The sequence below is a fragment of the Symphalangus syndactylus genome, chromosome 4 (genome assembly GCF_028878055.3).
Source record: "Symphalangus syndactylus isolate Jambi chromosome 4, NHGRI_mSymSyn1-v2.1_pri, whole genome shotgun sequence".
Taxonomy (NCBI): Eukaryota; Metazoa; Chordata; class Mammalia; order Primates; family Hylobatidae; genus Symphalangus; species Symphalangus syndactylus.
The window spans coordinates 112,845,665-112,860,484 of NC_072426.2; the positions used below are offsets into that span (position 1 = coordinate 112,845,665).

At 35.9% G+C, this 14,820-nt stretch overlaps 1 protein-coding gene across 2 annotated transcripts in view; it reads left to right on the forward strand.

The window, feature by feature from the left end:
- The window catches only part of NAA15 (N-alpha-acetyltransferase 15, NatA auxiliary subunit), an 89,582-nt gene that overhangs the window by 46,821 nt on the left and 27,941 nt on the right, over positions 1 to 14,820 (forward strand). For both annotated transcript variants that reach the window (XM_055275932.2, XM_055275933.2), the window contains exons 7-14: positions 1,554 to 1,673; positions 3,299 to 3,394; positions 3,609 to 3,715; positions 6,070 to 6,142; positions 9,427 to 9,596; positions 11,787 to 11,939; positions 12,482 to 12,610; positions 13,709 to 13,922. In XM_055275932.2, the coding sequence (XP_055131907.1) occupies positions 1,554 to 1,673; positions 3,299 to 3,394; positions 3,609 to 3,715; positions 6,070 to 6,142; positions 9,427 to 9,596; positions 11,787 to 11,939; positions 12,482 to 12,610; positions 13,709 to 13,922 (1,062 nt within the window). The remainder of the gene's footprint in view (positions 1 to 1,553; positions 1,674 to 3,298; positions 3,395 to 3,608; positions 3,716 to 6,069; positions 6,143 to 9,426; positions 9,597 to 11,786; positions 11,940 to 12,481; positions 12,611 to 13,708; positions 13,923 to 14,820) is intronic.

Genomic DNA, 14,820 nt, shown 5'->3' on the forward strand with positions numbered 1-14,820 from the left:
CTGCAGTGAGCCAGGATTGCACCACTGCCTGGGTGACAGAATGAGATCCTGTCTTCAAAAAGAAAGAAAGAATGAATGAATATGTGCTCTTTCAGATAAATTGCTTGGATTCAAATCCTAACTCCATCACTATCTGCAAGACTCTTAGGAAGTTTACTTAAGTCCTCTCAGTTTTAAAGTGATGAAAGTAATAATAATCTATCTCATAGAGTTCTGAGAATTGAATTAGTTAATGCATGTGAAGCATTTAAGAGTCACTGGTGGCCGGGCACGGTGACTCATGACTATAATCCCAGCACTTTGGGAGGCCGAGGTGGGTGGATCACTTGAGTCTAGGAGCTCAAGACCAGCCTGGGCAAAATGGCAAAAACCCATCTCTACAAAACATACAAAAATTATCCAGGTATGGTGGCACATTCCTGTACTTCCAGCTACTAGGGAGGCTGAGGTGGTAGGATCGCTTTAGGAGGTCGAGGCTGCAGTGAGCCATGATCGATCGCACCACTGCACTCCAGCTGGGGTGACAGAGTGAGACTGTATCACAAAAAAAAAAAAGTCACTGGCACATGGTAAGTACTCAATAAGTGTTCATTTTTATTATTGAATGAGAACGAAAGGTACAACAGAGAGTGAAGGATGCAAGGGTGAAGTAGTGGCTTAAAAATAATACCTTGGGATGAAGGGAAGCACATTAAGAATAGAGAAAAGGAATCCTGAATATTTGAAGCTTATATGGCTTTGGAACTCATATATAATAGTGAAACCACTGTGTCTCTCTCTTCATCTGGCTTGTTTCCTTCCATGAGAAAGTGTGGAGCAAATAAACAGTTGGGATGATCTGGTCTTTAAAATTAGTAAACAAAAGAGTCTAGGTTTTAAGATTGATTTTTGATAATTGGGGCTGCTAATATTCAGGGATGATGTGATTGGTCATGCAGTCCAGGGAAGGCAACAGTGAGTCGACAAGTTGCTGATAGGCTGATAGTTTTTTCTCTAAAGTTGAATAGTAGGATTAGTGAGACAGAAAGAAAAGACAGTTAAGCTTAAAATAGGGTGCTTATTTGCTTCTTGGAAGACATTAAAAGGTAAAGTCTAGATAGTTTTTAATGTAGCCAGATTAAAGGCTGCTATGGCAGAATTGTTTTGTAGCTGATTAAGGGATCATAAGGTTAGGATATTGGATTGAGTCATTAATTTCGATGCTGAAGTTGTTCCATATGATATCAGGATAATTGAGGAGTAGAAGATGGCTTGGTGACAGTGTGTTGAGTGAATGTGAGAAACTGGCCTGGCATTGGACAGATTTTCTGAATAAATTGAGGATGTGAAGAGGATGGCATTTCTAAATAATGTGAACTTCAAAAAAGGAAGGAGACCATAAAATAACTTGGTAAATAATCTTAAGGGAACTGGGAACTCAGCAGGATACCAGGTCCATCCACTTAGCAGCACTGATTTATAATGAGATTTTAAGAGAAATTTTGAGGAAAAGTTAAAATTCTAATTGGAAGGTTTTCTCAGATATTTAATTTTTTTTTCCTGTTTTTAATCAGGGGAACTTCTGTTGCAACTATGTCGTTTGGAAGATGCTGCAGATGTTTATAGAGGATTGCAAGAGAGAAATCCTGAAAACTGGGCCTACTACAAAGGCTTGGAAAAAGCACTCAAGCCAGGTAGTATTGTTTAAAACTTGCTAAATTTTGTTGTTTCTTTTGTTAATATATATTTTATTTACTCATTGAAAAGCACAACTAGAATAATAGTGGTTAAGAATTGGTTCAAAATCTGAATACAGGCCAAGCGCAGTGGCTCACGCCTGTAATCCCAGCACTTTGGGAGGCTGAGGTGGATGGATTGCCTGAGCTCAGGAGTTTGAGACCAGCCTGGACAACATGGTGAAACCCCGTCTCTACTAAAATACAAAAAATTAGCCTGGCGCAGTGATGTGTGCCTTGTAGTCTCAGCTACTCGGGAGGCTGAGGCACGAGAATTTCTTGAACCCAGGAGGCAGAGGTTGCAGTGAGCCAACATAGTGCCACTACATTCCAGCCTGGGCGACAGAGTGAGACTGTGTCTCAAAAAAAAAAAAAAAAAAAAAAAAAATCTGAATACAAAAGTAAACTTGAAATTTCTATTTAATATGACAGATTGAGCATGTTCTGAAACTTCTCTTTTATAGATTTATAGAATGGTTGAGAAAATAATTTTAGCAACAACTTTAGAAAAAAATTCACAAATGCATAGTAGCATCAAAAACATGAAAGGAAACCAGGTGTAGGGGCTCACACTTGTGATCCCAGCACTTTGGGAGGCTGAGGCGGGAGGATTGCTTGAGCCCAGGAGTTTGAGCTCAGCATGGGCAATATGGTGAGACACTGTCTCTTAAATAAAAGGAAATTTCCACTGACAGAAACGGAGATATATTCTTAAAAGCAAGAATGAGCTCCGTGGTAAGCTGTGGCTGCATCAAAGTGACTTGCCAGGGTCACGTAAATGTAGCCAGACTGAATGAGCATCACTGTTCCTTTGTGGGAAGAGGGGTTAAATTTCTGTCACTCAAACTTGGATTCAGACTATGCTCCCCCAGTCACCCTCTCCCATAAATAGGGTCCACTTGTGGGAACAGGCCCAGAAACAAATAGGCAGGATCCTCAGCAGAGGTGATCTGATTTGTTTCCTTCAAGCCTTGTTGTGAGCCATTGAAATATACAAGAGAAACCTTGTTGCAGATTACTTTGTAACAAAGATTCTCAGACTGTTTTAGGAACACCAGCAAGGAATGGTAATCACCACTGTCTGCAAAAGGAAGAGTAGAGATGATGGAGGAATCTAAGATAGAGGTAATTGCTGCCATGAAACATGAATAGTTAGGAGAAGTACCAATTAGGAATCTGAAATGAAAAACCTACTTACTGAAATAAAAATTTTAATTGAATGGAAGAGAGGCCATGGCCAAAATCAGAGGAGAGGAGTTAGAGGGGAGAAGCTAGGGAGAACAGTAGGAGAAGCAATATATGGAAACATGATAACAAAGGCTTTTTCAGAACTAAAGAAGTTCTCAGGTTTTAAAAGCGTACCTAAAGCAGAACAGGATAAAGATAATTATGTACTTAAGATAAAAAAAAATTGAAAAGAAATAGTCTAAAATAATTGTTGAAATAGTAGGCGTAAGATTACAAATAATTCCAATTTTCTTTTAAATATTAGAATTTTAATATACTTTGAGAAGTTCGTAATTTTCCAGAAAAAAAATACAGTTTATAATTACATATAACAAAGAATTTTTCTTTGTCTGCAGCTAATATGTTAGAACGGCTGAAAATTTATGAGGAAGCCTGGACTAAATATCCCAGGGGACTGGTGCCAAGAAGGCTGCCATTAAACTTTTTATCTGGTGAGAATAATTGCAAAGGAATAAAAATGCTTTTATGATTTAAAGTTTATTTTCTTGGTTTTAAGTATGAGTATGCATATTAAGTTTAAGCTATACATTGTTAGACTTGTCTAACAACTCTACTAAATGTAAGTTGGTGAATGTAAGTAAATACTTTGGTAAATGTAAGTAAATACTTGATAAATATAAGCGAAAAGGATTTTTCTCTTCCAAGGTGAGAAGTTTAAAGAATGTTTGGATAAGTTCCTAAGGATGAATTTCAGCAAGGGTTGCCCACCAGTCTTCAATACTTTAAGATCATTATACAAAGACAAAGAAAAGGTAAAGTGAAATATGATATTTTCTTTTGGCTACCATTTCTTTGCATGATATTTGGAATTATTGATTCTTGATTATCTCTGCACAGTAGTACATGTTTTGTGAATCTCATGTCAGTCTTCCCAGTTTGCAATTTAAATGCTTCTGATTCCTCTTTTTTCCATTTCATCCTCTTTTTTTTTTTTTTTTTTAGCCCAGTAACTTATTGCCTATTTGTTTTTTGTTTCCTTTCTGCTATAAACTTTTCATGAGTCACGGTAGGCTATAAAAAGTTGATAAGGTAATAATTTCTTCACCATTTTCTTTAATCTTGTTCATGGTCAGAAGCCAGAGTGTTTTTTTGGGGTTTTTTTTTTTTTTTGTTCTAATAGGTCAGCTTACTCTTTCAGCTACATGTTAATAATATTCAGAATGCTGCTTTAGAGGTTATTTTAATTGTTTTTTTTTTTTTTTTTTTTTTTTTGAGACTGAGTCTTGCTCCGTCACCCAAACTGGAGTGCAGTGGCACAACCTCGGTTCACTGCAACCTCTGTCTCCTGGGTTCAAGCAATTCTTGTGCATCAGCCTCCCAACTAGCTGGGATTACAGGCGCATACTACCATGTCTGGCTAATTTTTGTATTTTTAATAGAGACAGGGTTTTACCATGTTGGCCAGGCTGGACTCAAAGTCCTGATCTCAAATGATCCGTCCACCTTGGCCTCCCAAAGTGCTGGGATTACAAGCGTGAGCCACCGTGCCTGGCCAAGGGTGTTTTAATTTTAATTTAGATTATTTTGCTTATAAGTACAGTGTCATCAAGACATATTGGTTGGATTCTAAAAAATCAGTTACATTGAAGAGTCAAAGATGGAGCAAATGAGACATATGAAACACTGTAACCTGAATTACATAATGTGCATTTATTTGCCGGTCTTTTGTTGGAGACCCAATGTATGGGCTTTTTTGATTGCTGTTTCACTTGTTTTTTCTTGCATAAATCACATCCATAAAATATCTTTTTTTTTTTTTTTTTGGAGACGGAGTTTCACTCTTGTCGCCCAGGCTGGAGTGCAATGGTGTCATCTCAGCTCACTGCAACCTCTGCCTCCCAGGTTCAAGCGATTCTCCTGCCTCAGCCTCCCAAGTAGCTGCGATTACAGGCACGTGCCACCATACCAGGCCAATTTTTGTATTTTTAGTAGAGATGGGGCTTGATCATGTTGGCCAGGCTGGTCTTGAACTCCTGACCTCAGGTGATCCACCCGTCTTGGCCTCCCAAAGTGCTGGGATTACAGATGTGAGCCACCATGCCTGGCCAAGTAGGATCTTTTGTTTCCAGTTTTGAAAGAGTCAGACTTTGATGCTTATGAAGTGGTCTTATGTATAGAACCCTATATTTTTATGATTTTCTTGTACTTAAGATATTTTGATTTAGATCTAAACTGGTTAAAAATACCTAATTTATCTTTTTAGTCTTTCCTTTGTATTCAACTTATGGAACAGTCATTTTCATTCTCACATCTTAAGTTTACACAATACTGAATTCTGCCATTAGAATAATAAATGCAACTGATTCAAAGATGTTTGAGAAAACAAAACAGTCTTAGTAGGCTTGTAGCTCAACTTGTAGGAGGGAACATGGGTGCACCAGAATAACCTAGCTGCAATCTTTAGTCCTCACAATTTATTGAGGTTTTGGAGAGAGCTGATATTAGTCTGTTGAGTCAGTTAGGTTGAGGTCATTCAATAAAGCCATAATAGTAATAGAAATCCCTTAAACATGGATTAAACAAAAAACAGAAGTAGTAAATAAAAAATGCTCAGAGATCTCTCATGAAGCCAGGAGCGAGTAGTATAGTCAAGACTCAAGAGAAACCAGAACCTGGATGGCCACTCATTCTCCTGGACCTAACAAACTCTCGAAGTATTCTTTGAGTTTTACTAATGTTTTACCCTGGATTGTGAAATTGAAAGTTGATTACTGTCATCTACTTAGAGAATTTCCCTTTTCACGTAGCATTTAATTCTTAAGTGCAAATGTTTACTGTGGGTGTTTGTTTATACAAACTTTGATAAAACAATCAAAATATAAATCATCCACAATATTGCCTGACTTTGTCCAACTCTTTCCTGATTTCTGGTTCAGCTGAAAAGGAGTAACCAGTAAGTTTTTATAAAATTACATCTTAATGCACACCTCTGCAAAAGTATGATGTATTTTAAAATTTGTATCTAGAGGTTAAGATATTTTTAATAAAGGAGGGTGTGTGTGTTGGAATGTTTATTTAGTGTTTTAGTAGAAAATAACTCATTTTGCGTAAGAATAGTAAATGTGTGTTGTTTCTATTAAAGTGTGTTTGTGTGTTTGTACTCTAGGTGGCAATCATAGAAGAGTTAGTAGTAGGTTATGAAACCTCTCTAAAAAGCTGCCGGTTATTTAACCCCAATGGTAAGTCCTCAAGTTTTATGTTTTAAAAACATCTTGAAAATGTTAATACATTGTGAAATTCTTAATCAGAAGGTCAGTATTATTACTTAGGCAGTAAGCATAGTGCATTAAATTTTTTTCCCTTTAAGAGGGAGATCCATTAATTTGCACATTGTGTGATGATACTTGGTTAGAAGAGAATTACATTATCTTTGTTTTTTGTGTTTTGGGTTTTTTTTGAGGCATGATCTTGCTCTGTTCCCCAGGCTGGAGTGCAGTGGTGTGAACACAGCTCACTGCAGCCTTGACCTCATGGGCTCAAGTGATCCTGCTGCCTCTGCCCTCTGTGTAGCTGGGACCACAGGCATACACCATCATGCCAGGCTAATTTTTAAATCTTTTGTAGACTTAGAGTCTCACTTTGTTGCCCAGGCTGGTCTCAAACTCCTGGGCTCAAGTGATCCTCTTGCATTGGCCTCTTAAAGTGTTGAGATTATAGGCATGGGCCACTGTGTCGCGCCTCACATTAGTTTATTGAAAAGAATGTTATGTAAAATTTTAAAAACATCTACAAAACCAAATGCAACAGTATAATAATCTTCTCTTTACCCAGCACTCAGCTTCAATAATTTTTAATTCATGATTGAATTTATTTATAGCCTCTCCTACTTTTCTCTACTCCCATATTATTCTGAAGCAGATTCCAAACATCACATCATTTTATCCATGGATATTTCAGTATGTCTAAAGAGAAGGACTTAACCTAAAACATAACCTAATACCATTCTCATACCTGAAAATTAATATATTTATTTTTCGAGATGGAGTCTTGCTCTGTCATCCAGGCTGGTGTACAGTGGCATGATCTCAGTTCACTGCAACCTCCACCTCCCAAGTGCAAGTGATTCTCCTGCCTCAGCCTCCCGAGTAGCTGGGACAGGTGCCCACCACCATGCCTGGCTAATTTTTGTATTTTTGGTAGAGATGGGGTCTCACCATATTGGCCAGGCCAGGCTGGTCTCGAACTCCTGACCTCAAGTGATCCGCCTGCTTCGGCCTCCCAAAGTCCTGGGATTATAGGCATGAGCCACCATGCCTGATGAAAATTAATACTTTCTTAAGAATAATTCTTCAGTCCGTGTTCACATTTCCAGTTATGTTATAAATGTCATTTTTTTTTTTGGCTTTTTTAAGTTTGTTGGAATGAAGACTCAGATAAGATGTGTACTTTGAATTTGGTTGATGTGTCTCTTAAACTCTTTTTATCTTTTGGGTTTCTGTCCTATCCCTTTTTCTGCAATTTATTTGTTGAAGAAATTGTTTTTTTTTTTTTTCACTTTTCCCAGTCTAGAGTTTGCTGACTGTACCCCATGTGTTGCTTAACACATTACTCCTTGCTCTCTGAATTTCCTATAAACTGGTAGTTTGATGTAGAAGTTTGTTGCTAGTATGATAGCCAGTAGCACAGTGGCTAACTAAAATTTTTAAAAATTAAATAAAATAAATTCCATTCCTCGGTTGCAGTAGCCACACTTTAAGTGCTGCTCAGTAGCTATATATAGCTAATGCCTACCATGTTGGAAAGGGAAAATATAGGACACTTCTGTCATGACAGAATCTTCTAATGGACAGGTCCAACTAGAGATTTGATGAGATTCAATATTGTTTTGATGGTTTTGCTTTTGTTTTTTAAACAGAAGAGTGAGTGAGTTTCTTACAGGTGGTGGCATATTCTTCTATTAGTAGGCATACAGTGTTTGTTTTATATGTTAGCAGCTGTTAAGAATTACCAACTGGTGATACTCTATTATTCTTCATTATTTTAAAAGAGAAAATTTTCTTCCTCTATTATCTGTTTACACAATGTTTCAGTTTGCATAGGAAAAGCATGATAAATGGATTTTTTCTCCCCACTCTCTGCTTTTTAAGATTTCTTTACCAGTTTTCAAAATAATGAATTGTTGGTTCAATAGCATCCTTCAAAGACAGCAAATACATTTTTAAAAAGTATTATGAATTCATGGATTTAAGCATATTTGATGTTTTATATCAAATATTTGATGTTGCATATTCAGCATATTAAAATATATTAAGAATATAATCACCAAATTCAAAATAACCATATTACAAATCTCAAATGCTCCCATTCTTTACATACCATAGTAGTAGTTGATAACTTCTTGGGTGTTAATAAGACAAGACGTTCCAGTTTATTGCTGCCACTGCAGATCTGGAATCAATTGTTTTTCCTAGGACTTCTGGTTCCTGTAGTGGGAAAGCCCGGTATGGGACCCTGGGTGCATATTGCTATTGGGTTGGTCATTGTTTCTAGGTCTCAGATTAATTTAATAGTACTTTTTTCCATGATTTCATTGGTTAATCATCATAATGTTCCTTTGATTATCAGCATTTTCCTACATATTTTACAAATGTGGAAGAGGTTCAATGACATGCCCAAGAATATGCAGCACTTTTGTTGCAGATCTATCAGATGGGGAGTTGGTGAGTTCCACTCCTATTATTTGTCCACTGAGCCATCCTGCTTTTACTAGGAAAAATTTTAAAAAAAGCAATCTGTTGCTTTCTTTGAAAGCACATATCAGTTCTCAGATTTTAGAAATTTGTATTAAAAAAGAATTTTTTAATGTGTGAGTTGTATTATTTAACTTACACATTTTCTTGTCAGTATATTAAAATTAAATCATGAACTAAAATATAAAAATTTTTTTACTTGTCATCTCATTTTTGGGGTATAGTTTCTATTTGACTTAAATTATGCATCTTTGCATATTCAGCATATTAAAATATATTAAGAATATAATCACCAAATTCAAAATAAGCACATTACAAGTATATTTATAAACAGTTTGGTGCATTAGCTAGAAACTCAATTAAGCAGCCAGGGCTTTTTTTTTTTTTTTTTAACCTCACATGAATAGAGAACATTTTTAATTTTTTCCCCCTTTATAAATAACATCCTGATCAGTATGCTGTCATAGTTCTAGTACAGCTTGTCTCCCCCTACCTGTTTCAGTTTTCTTTCTAGGTAGTTAGACCTTATTTATCTCCCATGTTTGTTTCATAAAGTTATTATATGAAAGGGATTGTTCTAGGGGTTATAAGGATGCAGAAAAGAAAATATGGACCTTTCCAAAGATCTTATAAACTTAGGGGGAGTTTTATAGCTAGATACATAAATAAACTCCTTTCATAGTACCTCCCTTGTTAATAAACATAGGGACCATTTTGGGGGGTGCTCTTAATATATGTAATGTGTCATCTTGGTTTCTTCTCCCTCTTCTAAGATGATGGAAAGGAGGAACCACCAACCACATTACTTTGGGTCCAGTACTACTTGGCACAACATTATGACAAAATTGGTCAGCCATCTATTGCTTTGGAGTACATAAATACTGCTATTGAAAGTACACCTACATTAATAGAACTCTTTCTCGTGAAAGCTAAAATCTATAAGGTAAAAATCTTTTTTTCTATTTTCTTATAAGGTAATGAGACTTGTCATGAACTTTTTCTCTGTATTTTATAGATTCTAAATATAGGAAAAGTGACATTTGATAACTCGAAAAAAATGAAATAACAAGTATAGTACATTTCTCAGTCCAATTACTTTGAGACTTGTGGTCATGCTAATTCGGACATTTATCTGTATCTGTATACACACACATACTTACGTACATACATTAATGTGTATGTATTCACACGTATCTGGTAATTCTCTTGGGTTGGGAGAGTAAGAGTATATAGGTAATCCAAAAGAAATTTTATTTGCTGTGAAATGTGTATTTCTATTAACATTTGAGTATGATAACATATCAGTATCTGGCAATGTTAATGAGATGAAACTGTGAAGATTCTATTATGAATTCTACAGATTATCTCTTTTGACTTCTCAACTCTTGGGCCTTGCTTGAGAATTTTTAGTCATATATCTTAGTATCATCTTAAAATAAAGTTGGCTTTTCTCTGTCTTATTGCAAATAAAATTTAGTAATGAAAGCTCTTGAGGGACTAATAAACCAGTAATTTATTTAGCAAGAAAATAATGAAATTAAGTAATATTTAAGAAGTTTTTTATTTTTTTTGGTTTTTTTTTTTTTTTTTTTTTTTTTTTGAGAGATTGAGAAAGAGTCTCACTGCGTCACCCAGTCTGGAGTACAGTGACGCGATCTCAGCTCCCTGCAATGTCTGCCTCCCAGGTTGAAGCAATTCTCATGCCTCAGCCTCCGGAGTGGTAGCTGGGATTATAGGCATGCACCACCATACCCAGCTAATTTTTGTATTATTTGTAGAGATGGAGTTTCGCCATGTTGGCTAGGCTGGTCTCGAACTCCTGGCCTAAAGTGATCCACCTGTTTTGGCCTCCCAAAGTGCTGAGATTATAGGCATGAGCCCCTGCACCCGGCTAAAGAAGCACTTTTTATTTTTTATTAATTTTTTATTTTTAGATTTTTTTTTTTAAATTATACTTTAAGTTCTAGGGTACATGTGCACAACGTGCAGGTTTGTTACATAGGTATACATGTGCCAAGAAGCACTTTTTAAAACTAGATTATGGTTCATTAGTTTTGAAGCTTTGCCAAATGGACTAGTTAGGTAACTTAGAATGAGGAACACTGGGGAATGTCTACTAATGCTCCTAATCAGTAATGTTTCCGTGGTTCCTTTAGCGTAGAGATTTGGCCGTGCCTTTTATGATTTTCACATTTAATTATGTTTTGACTTAAAGATTTCTAGTATTGGCCGGGAGCTGTGGCTCATGCCTGTAATCCCAGCACTTTTGGAGGCCAAAGTGGGCGGATCACAAGGTCAGGAGTTCAAGACCAGCTTGGCCAATATGGTGAAACCCCATCTCTACTAAAAATACAAAAATTAGCCAAGCGTGGTGGCAGGCCCAGCTACTCGGGAGGCTGAGGCAGGAGAATTGCTTGAACCCAGGAGGCGGAGGTTGCAGTGAGCCAAGATCGCGCCACTGTACTCTAGTCTGGGTGACAGAGTGAGACTCCCATCTCAAAAAAAAAAAGATTTCTATTATTATTTATTCTTTTTTATTGACATGGAGTCTTACTGTCACCCAGGCTAGAGTGCAGTGGCACGATCTCGGCTCACTGCAACCTGCACCTCCTGGGTTAGAGTGATTCTCCTGCCTCAGCCTTCCAAGTAGCTGGGGATTACAGGCATGCACCACCACCCTTGCTTTACTTTTGTATTTTTAGTAGAGATGGGGTTTCACCATGTTGGCCAAGTTGGACTCGAATTCCTGATCTCAGTGATCCACCTGGCTCTGCCTCCCAAAGTGCTGGGATTACAGGCATGAGCTACAGCACGCGGCCTTATTTATTCTTTAACAATTACTTTTGAGTATTTTTACTATGTGCCAGGCACTTTTAGGCAATGGCAATATTAACCATAGACAAAACTTAAAATAAGTGTTTACTGTCAGACAGCTTACATTCTAGAAGGCTGGAAAAAGAAATCAGAACTTATATTATGGAAGAATGCATTATTTTATATTGATTAGCATCTAAGAGTCACAAGAATGCCTTTACTTTCATTTGTTTTTAAATTATTTATCAACAGATAATGAATTACCTGCACAGTAAACTTAGCATACTAACCGGTTTATTTTGCTTTTGTACCTTATAAGCATGCTGGAAATATTAAAGAAGCTGCAAGGTGGATGGATGAGGCCCAGGCCTTGGACACAGCAGACAGATTTATCAACTCCAAATGTGCAAAATACATGCTAAAAGCCAACCTGATTAAAGAAGCTGAAGAAATGTGCTCAAAGTTTACAAGGGTTTGTACCACTAGTGTTCTTAATTATGAATAAAGAAGACATGAGCCAGTTCATACTTGTATACCATGCTTATTTTTCAAAGTTTGTCTTTAATATTTTTGACACCAAAATAGCCAAGATTTTAATTAAATCACCGTATCAGAAGATACTGGAGTCAACACTGGTATAAAGGATTTTCCTTTTAGAGGGTTGTACAATGGACTTTTAAACTGGTTTATGTTGATGTATGTTCAGATAAATTTTTTAGGGGTCAAGGGAACTAATATTTATTGAATACCTGCTATGTGGTGGTGTTCTTTTTCTTGTATTTATCCCTACCCTCAATTATGTAGACCTTTTGTTTAATCACTTGTGAAACTACAAATTATTTTTAGTAGTTAGAGAATTTCAATTGCTTTCCCATGTTAACTATTCTATAAGAATGTTTTAAAAAATTTTTTGAAAGAGTCCAAATCAGCTTAACATCTTTGTTTTTTAAAATTCTGTGGTAGAATGATGTCTTTGATAAAAAATGATCTTGAAAATATTTGATTTTTGTATAGGAAGGAACATCAGCGGTAGAGAATTTGAATGAAATGCAGTGCATGTGGTTCCAAACAGAATGTGCCCAGGCTTACAAAGCAATGAATAAATTTGGTGAAGCACTTAAGAAATGTCATGAGATTGAGAGAGTAAGTACCTTCTACATAAAAGTTTTCTTGTTTTATTCTGTTGATGGTTTTGGACAAATTTCATAGTTTTTTTCTCTTCTACCTCCTTATAATTCATAATAGGTGCTTTTTAAAATCAGTATTCACTTTTTTCAGTTTTCATAATGGAAATATAGACTACATTTTCAGCCAGGGTCTCTATTGTCTTTCAGTAAGAACTCTTTTTTAAAAAACTTTATGGAAATTTTGTATCTTGGCTATGTTTTTATTGATTTTTGAACCTTTCAAATTGCTGCTGCCACTTTAGTAGTACATACACAGCTGATTAAAGTACTCCTAGGACCCTGTTCGTTGTAGAATTTATTGATGATGCCATATACCCTTGGTAAGATATAAATGTTGGAAGACTTTTCACAATATTTCTTCTGTAGCTTGTCTAATTTCATGCTTTTTGATAAAATTGTTTTCTTAATCCTCTTCACGTTTGACTCATTACCATGACTGGTGGTTGGTTTTTCTTTTTTGTGTTTTACACAGATAAACATAGTTTATATAACTAATTTCACATTTGTAATATTGTCAATTATAGCATACCAAAGCTTAGTTGAAATGCGTCAAGTTCCTGATTGCTTGACTTACTTGCTAATTGATTTCTTTTCCACATACCAGCATCACATTGCATAGCATTCAGATTTGTATCCTCAAAAAAAATTACCAAATACATCTTATAATCCTTTGCAAATGATTCTAAATATAAAAACTCAATGTTTAACATGTGAATCTACTTGCACTACTATGTATGTTAATAAATTATGTTTGATGTTGTCACAATAGCTTTAAGTATAATTAAGGAAGGGATAATGAATAAACATTTTTAAAGCTTTCTTTTTCAACAAATGATTCTGTGCCTGCAGTATGCTATATCCTGTGCTAGACAATGGCTAACTGTATTTGCTTATTGGAAATACAAGATATTCCTGTTGAATAATTGTAATTGTTTTTTTTAAATTTTACTAGTTTTTTTCATGCCAAAGTAACAAGTATTCCAAGGCTTTGATTTTGTAGTTTTCTTAGCCATTGCTGTACTTCGGTATAATAATAAAAAGATAATTTTGTTAGCATTTTATAGAAATCACTGATGACCAGTTTGACTTTCATACATACTGTATGAGGAAGATTACCCTTAGATCATATGTGGACTTATTAAAACTAGAAGATGTACTTCGACAGCATCCATTTTACTTCAAGGCAGCAAGAATTGCTATAGAGATCTATCTGAAGCTTCATGACAACCCCCTTACAGATGAGAATAAAGAACACGAAGCTGATACAGGTATAATATTCAAGAGTTCTTCTTGTGCTCTGATGTGTTTATGTGTATTTATGTGTATTATGTTTTTCATTTAATAGTATTGTTCCATGTCTTGAGCACCACGAGGGAAGATATTATACAAGGTTCTCTAAACAACAAAAGAAAAATGTTTACTTTTATGCTTCCAAAGTTAAACAAGAATTTAATTTGCAGTTATTCATTATCATTTAAGAAGTTTGCATGTTATGAGTTCTACATTTAATATCTGGTTTACCCAAAATTATAAATTGCTAACTATTTTACAGGTACTAGATTGCTAATTGTATAATTAGTATTATAATTCTACATTAGTGTTGGCTATTAGTATTACTAGTTATTTTTTTGAGATGGAGTCCCACTCTGTTTCCCATGCTGGAGTGCAGTGCATGATCTCAGCTCACTGCAACCTCCCAGATTCAAGCGATTCTCCTGCCGCAGCCTTCCGAGTAGCTGGGATTACAGGTGCCCACCACCACGCCTGGCTAATTTTGTGTTTTTAGTGGAGACGGGGTTTCACCATGTTGTCCAGGCTGGTCTCGAACCCCTGACCTCAAGTGATCTGCCCACCTCGGCCTCCCAGAGTGCTGGGACTGGCCTCCTAAATAAAGTGCTGGGATTACAGGCATGAGCCACTGTTCCCAGCCTATTACTCTTTTTAATAGTAATTTATAATTAACCTACTAAAAATGAATATTGCTTGAACATTAAAAACCAGCTTGGGATAAAGCTAGGAAAACTGCACAGTGACTTATCATTTGACTCATTTTTAATGTACTATTTTTATAGCATAGTATCGGAATGACTAGGGAGAAGTCTTCCTTAGACAGTTATTTGGGGAAGAACCTGAGAATGAGTGATCTCATATGTAGAAAAATACAAA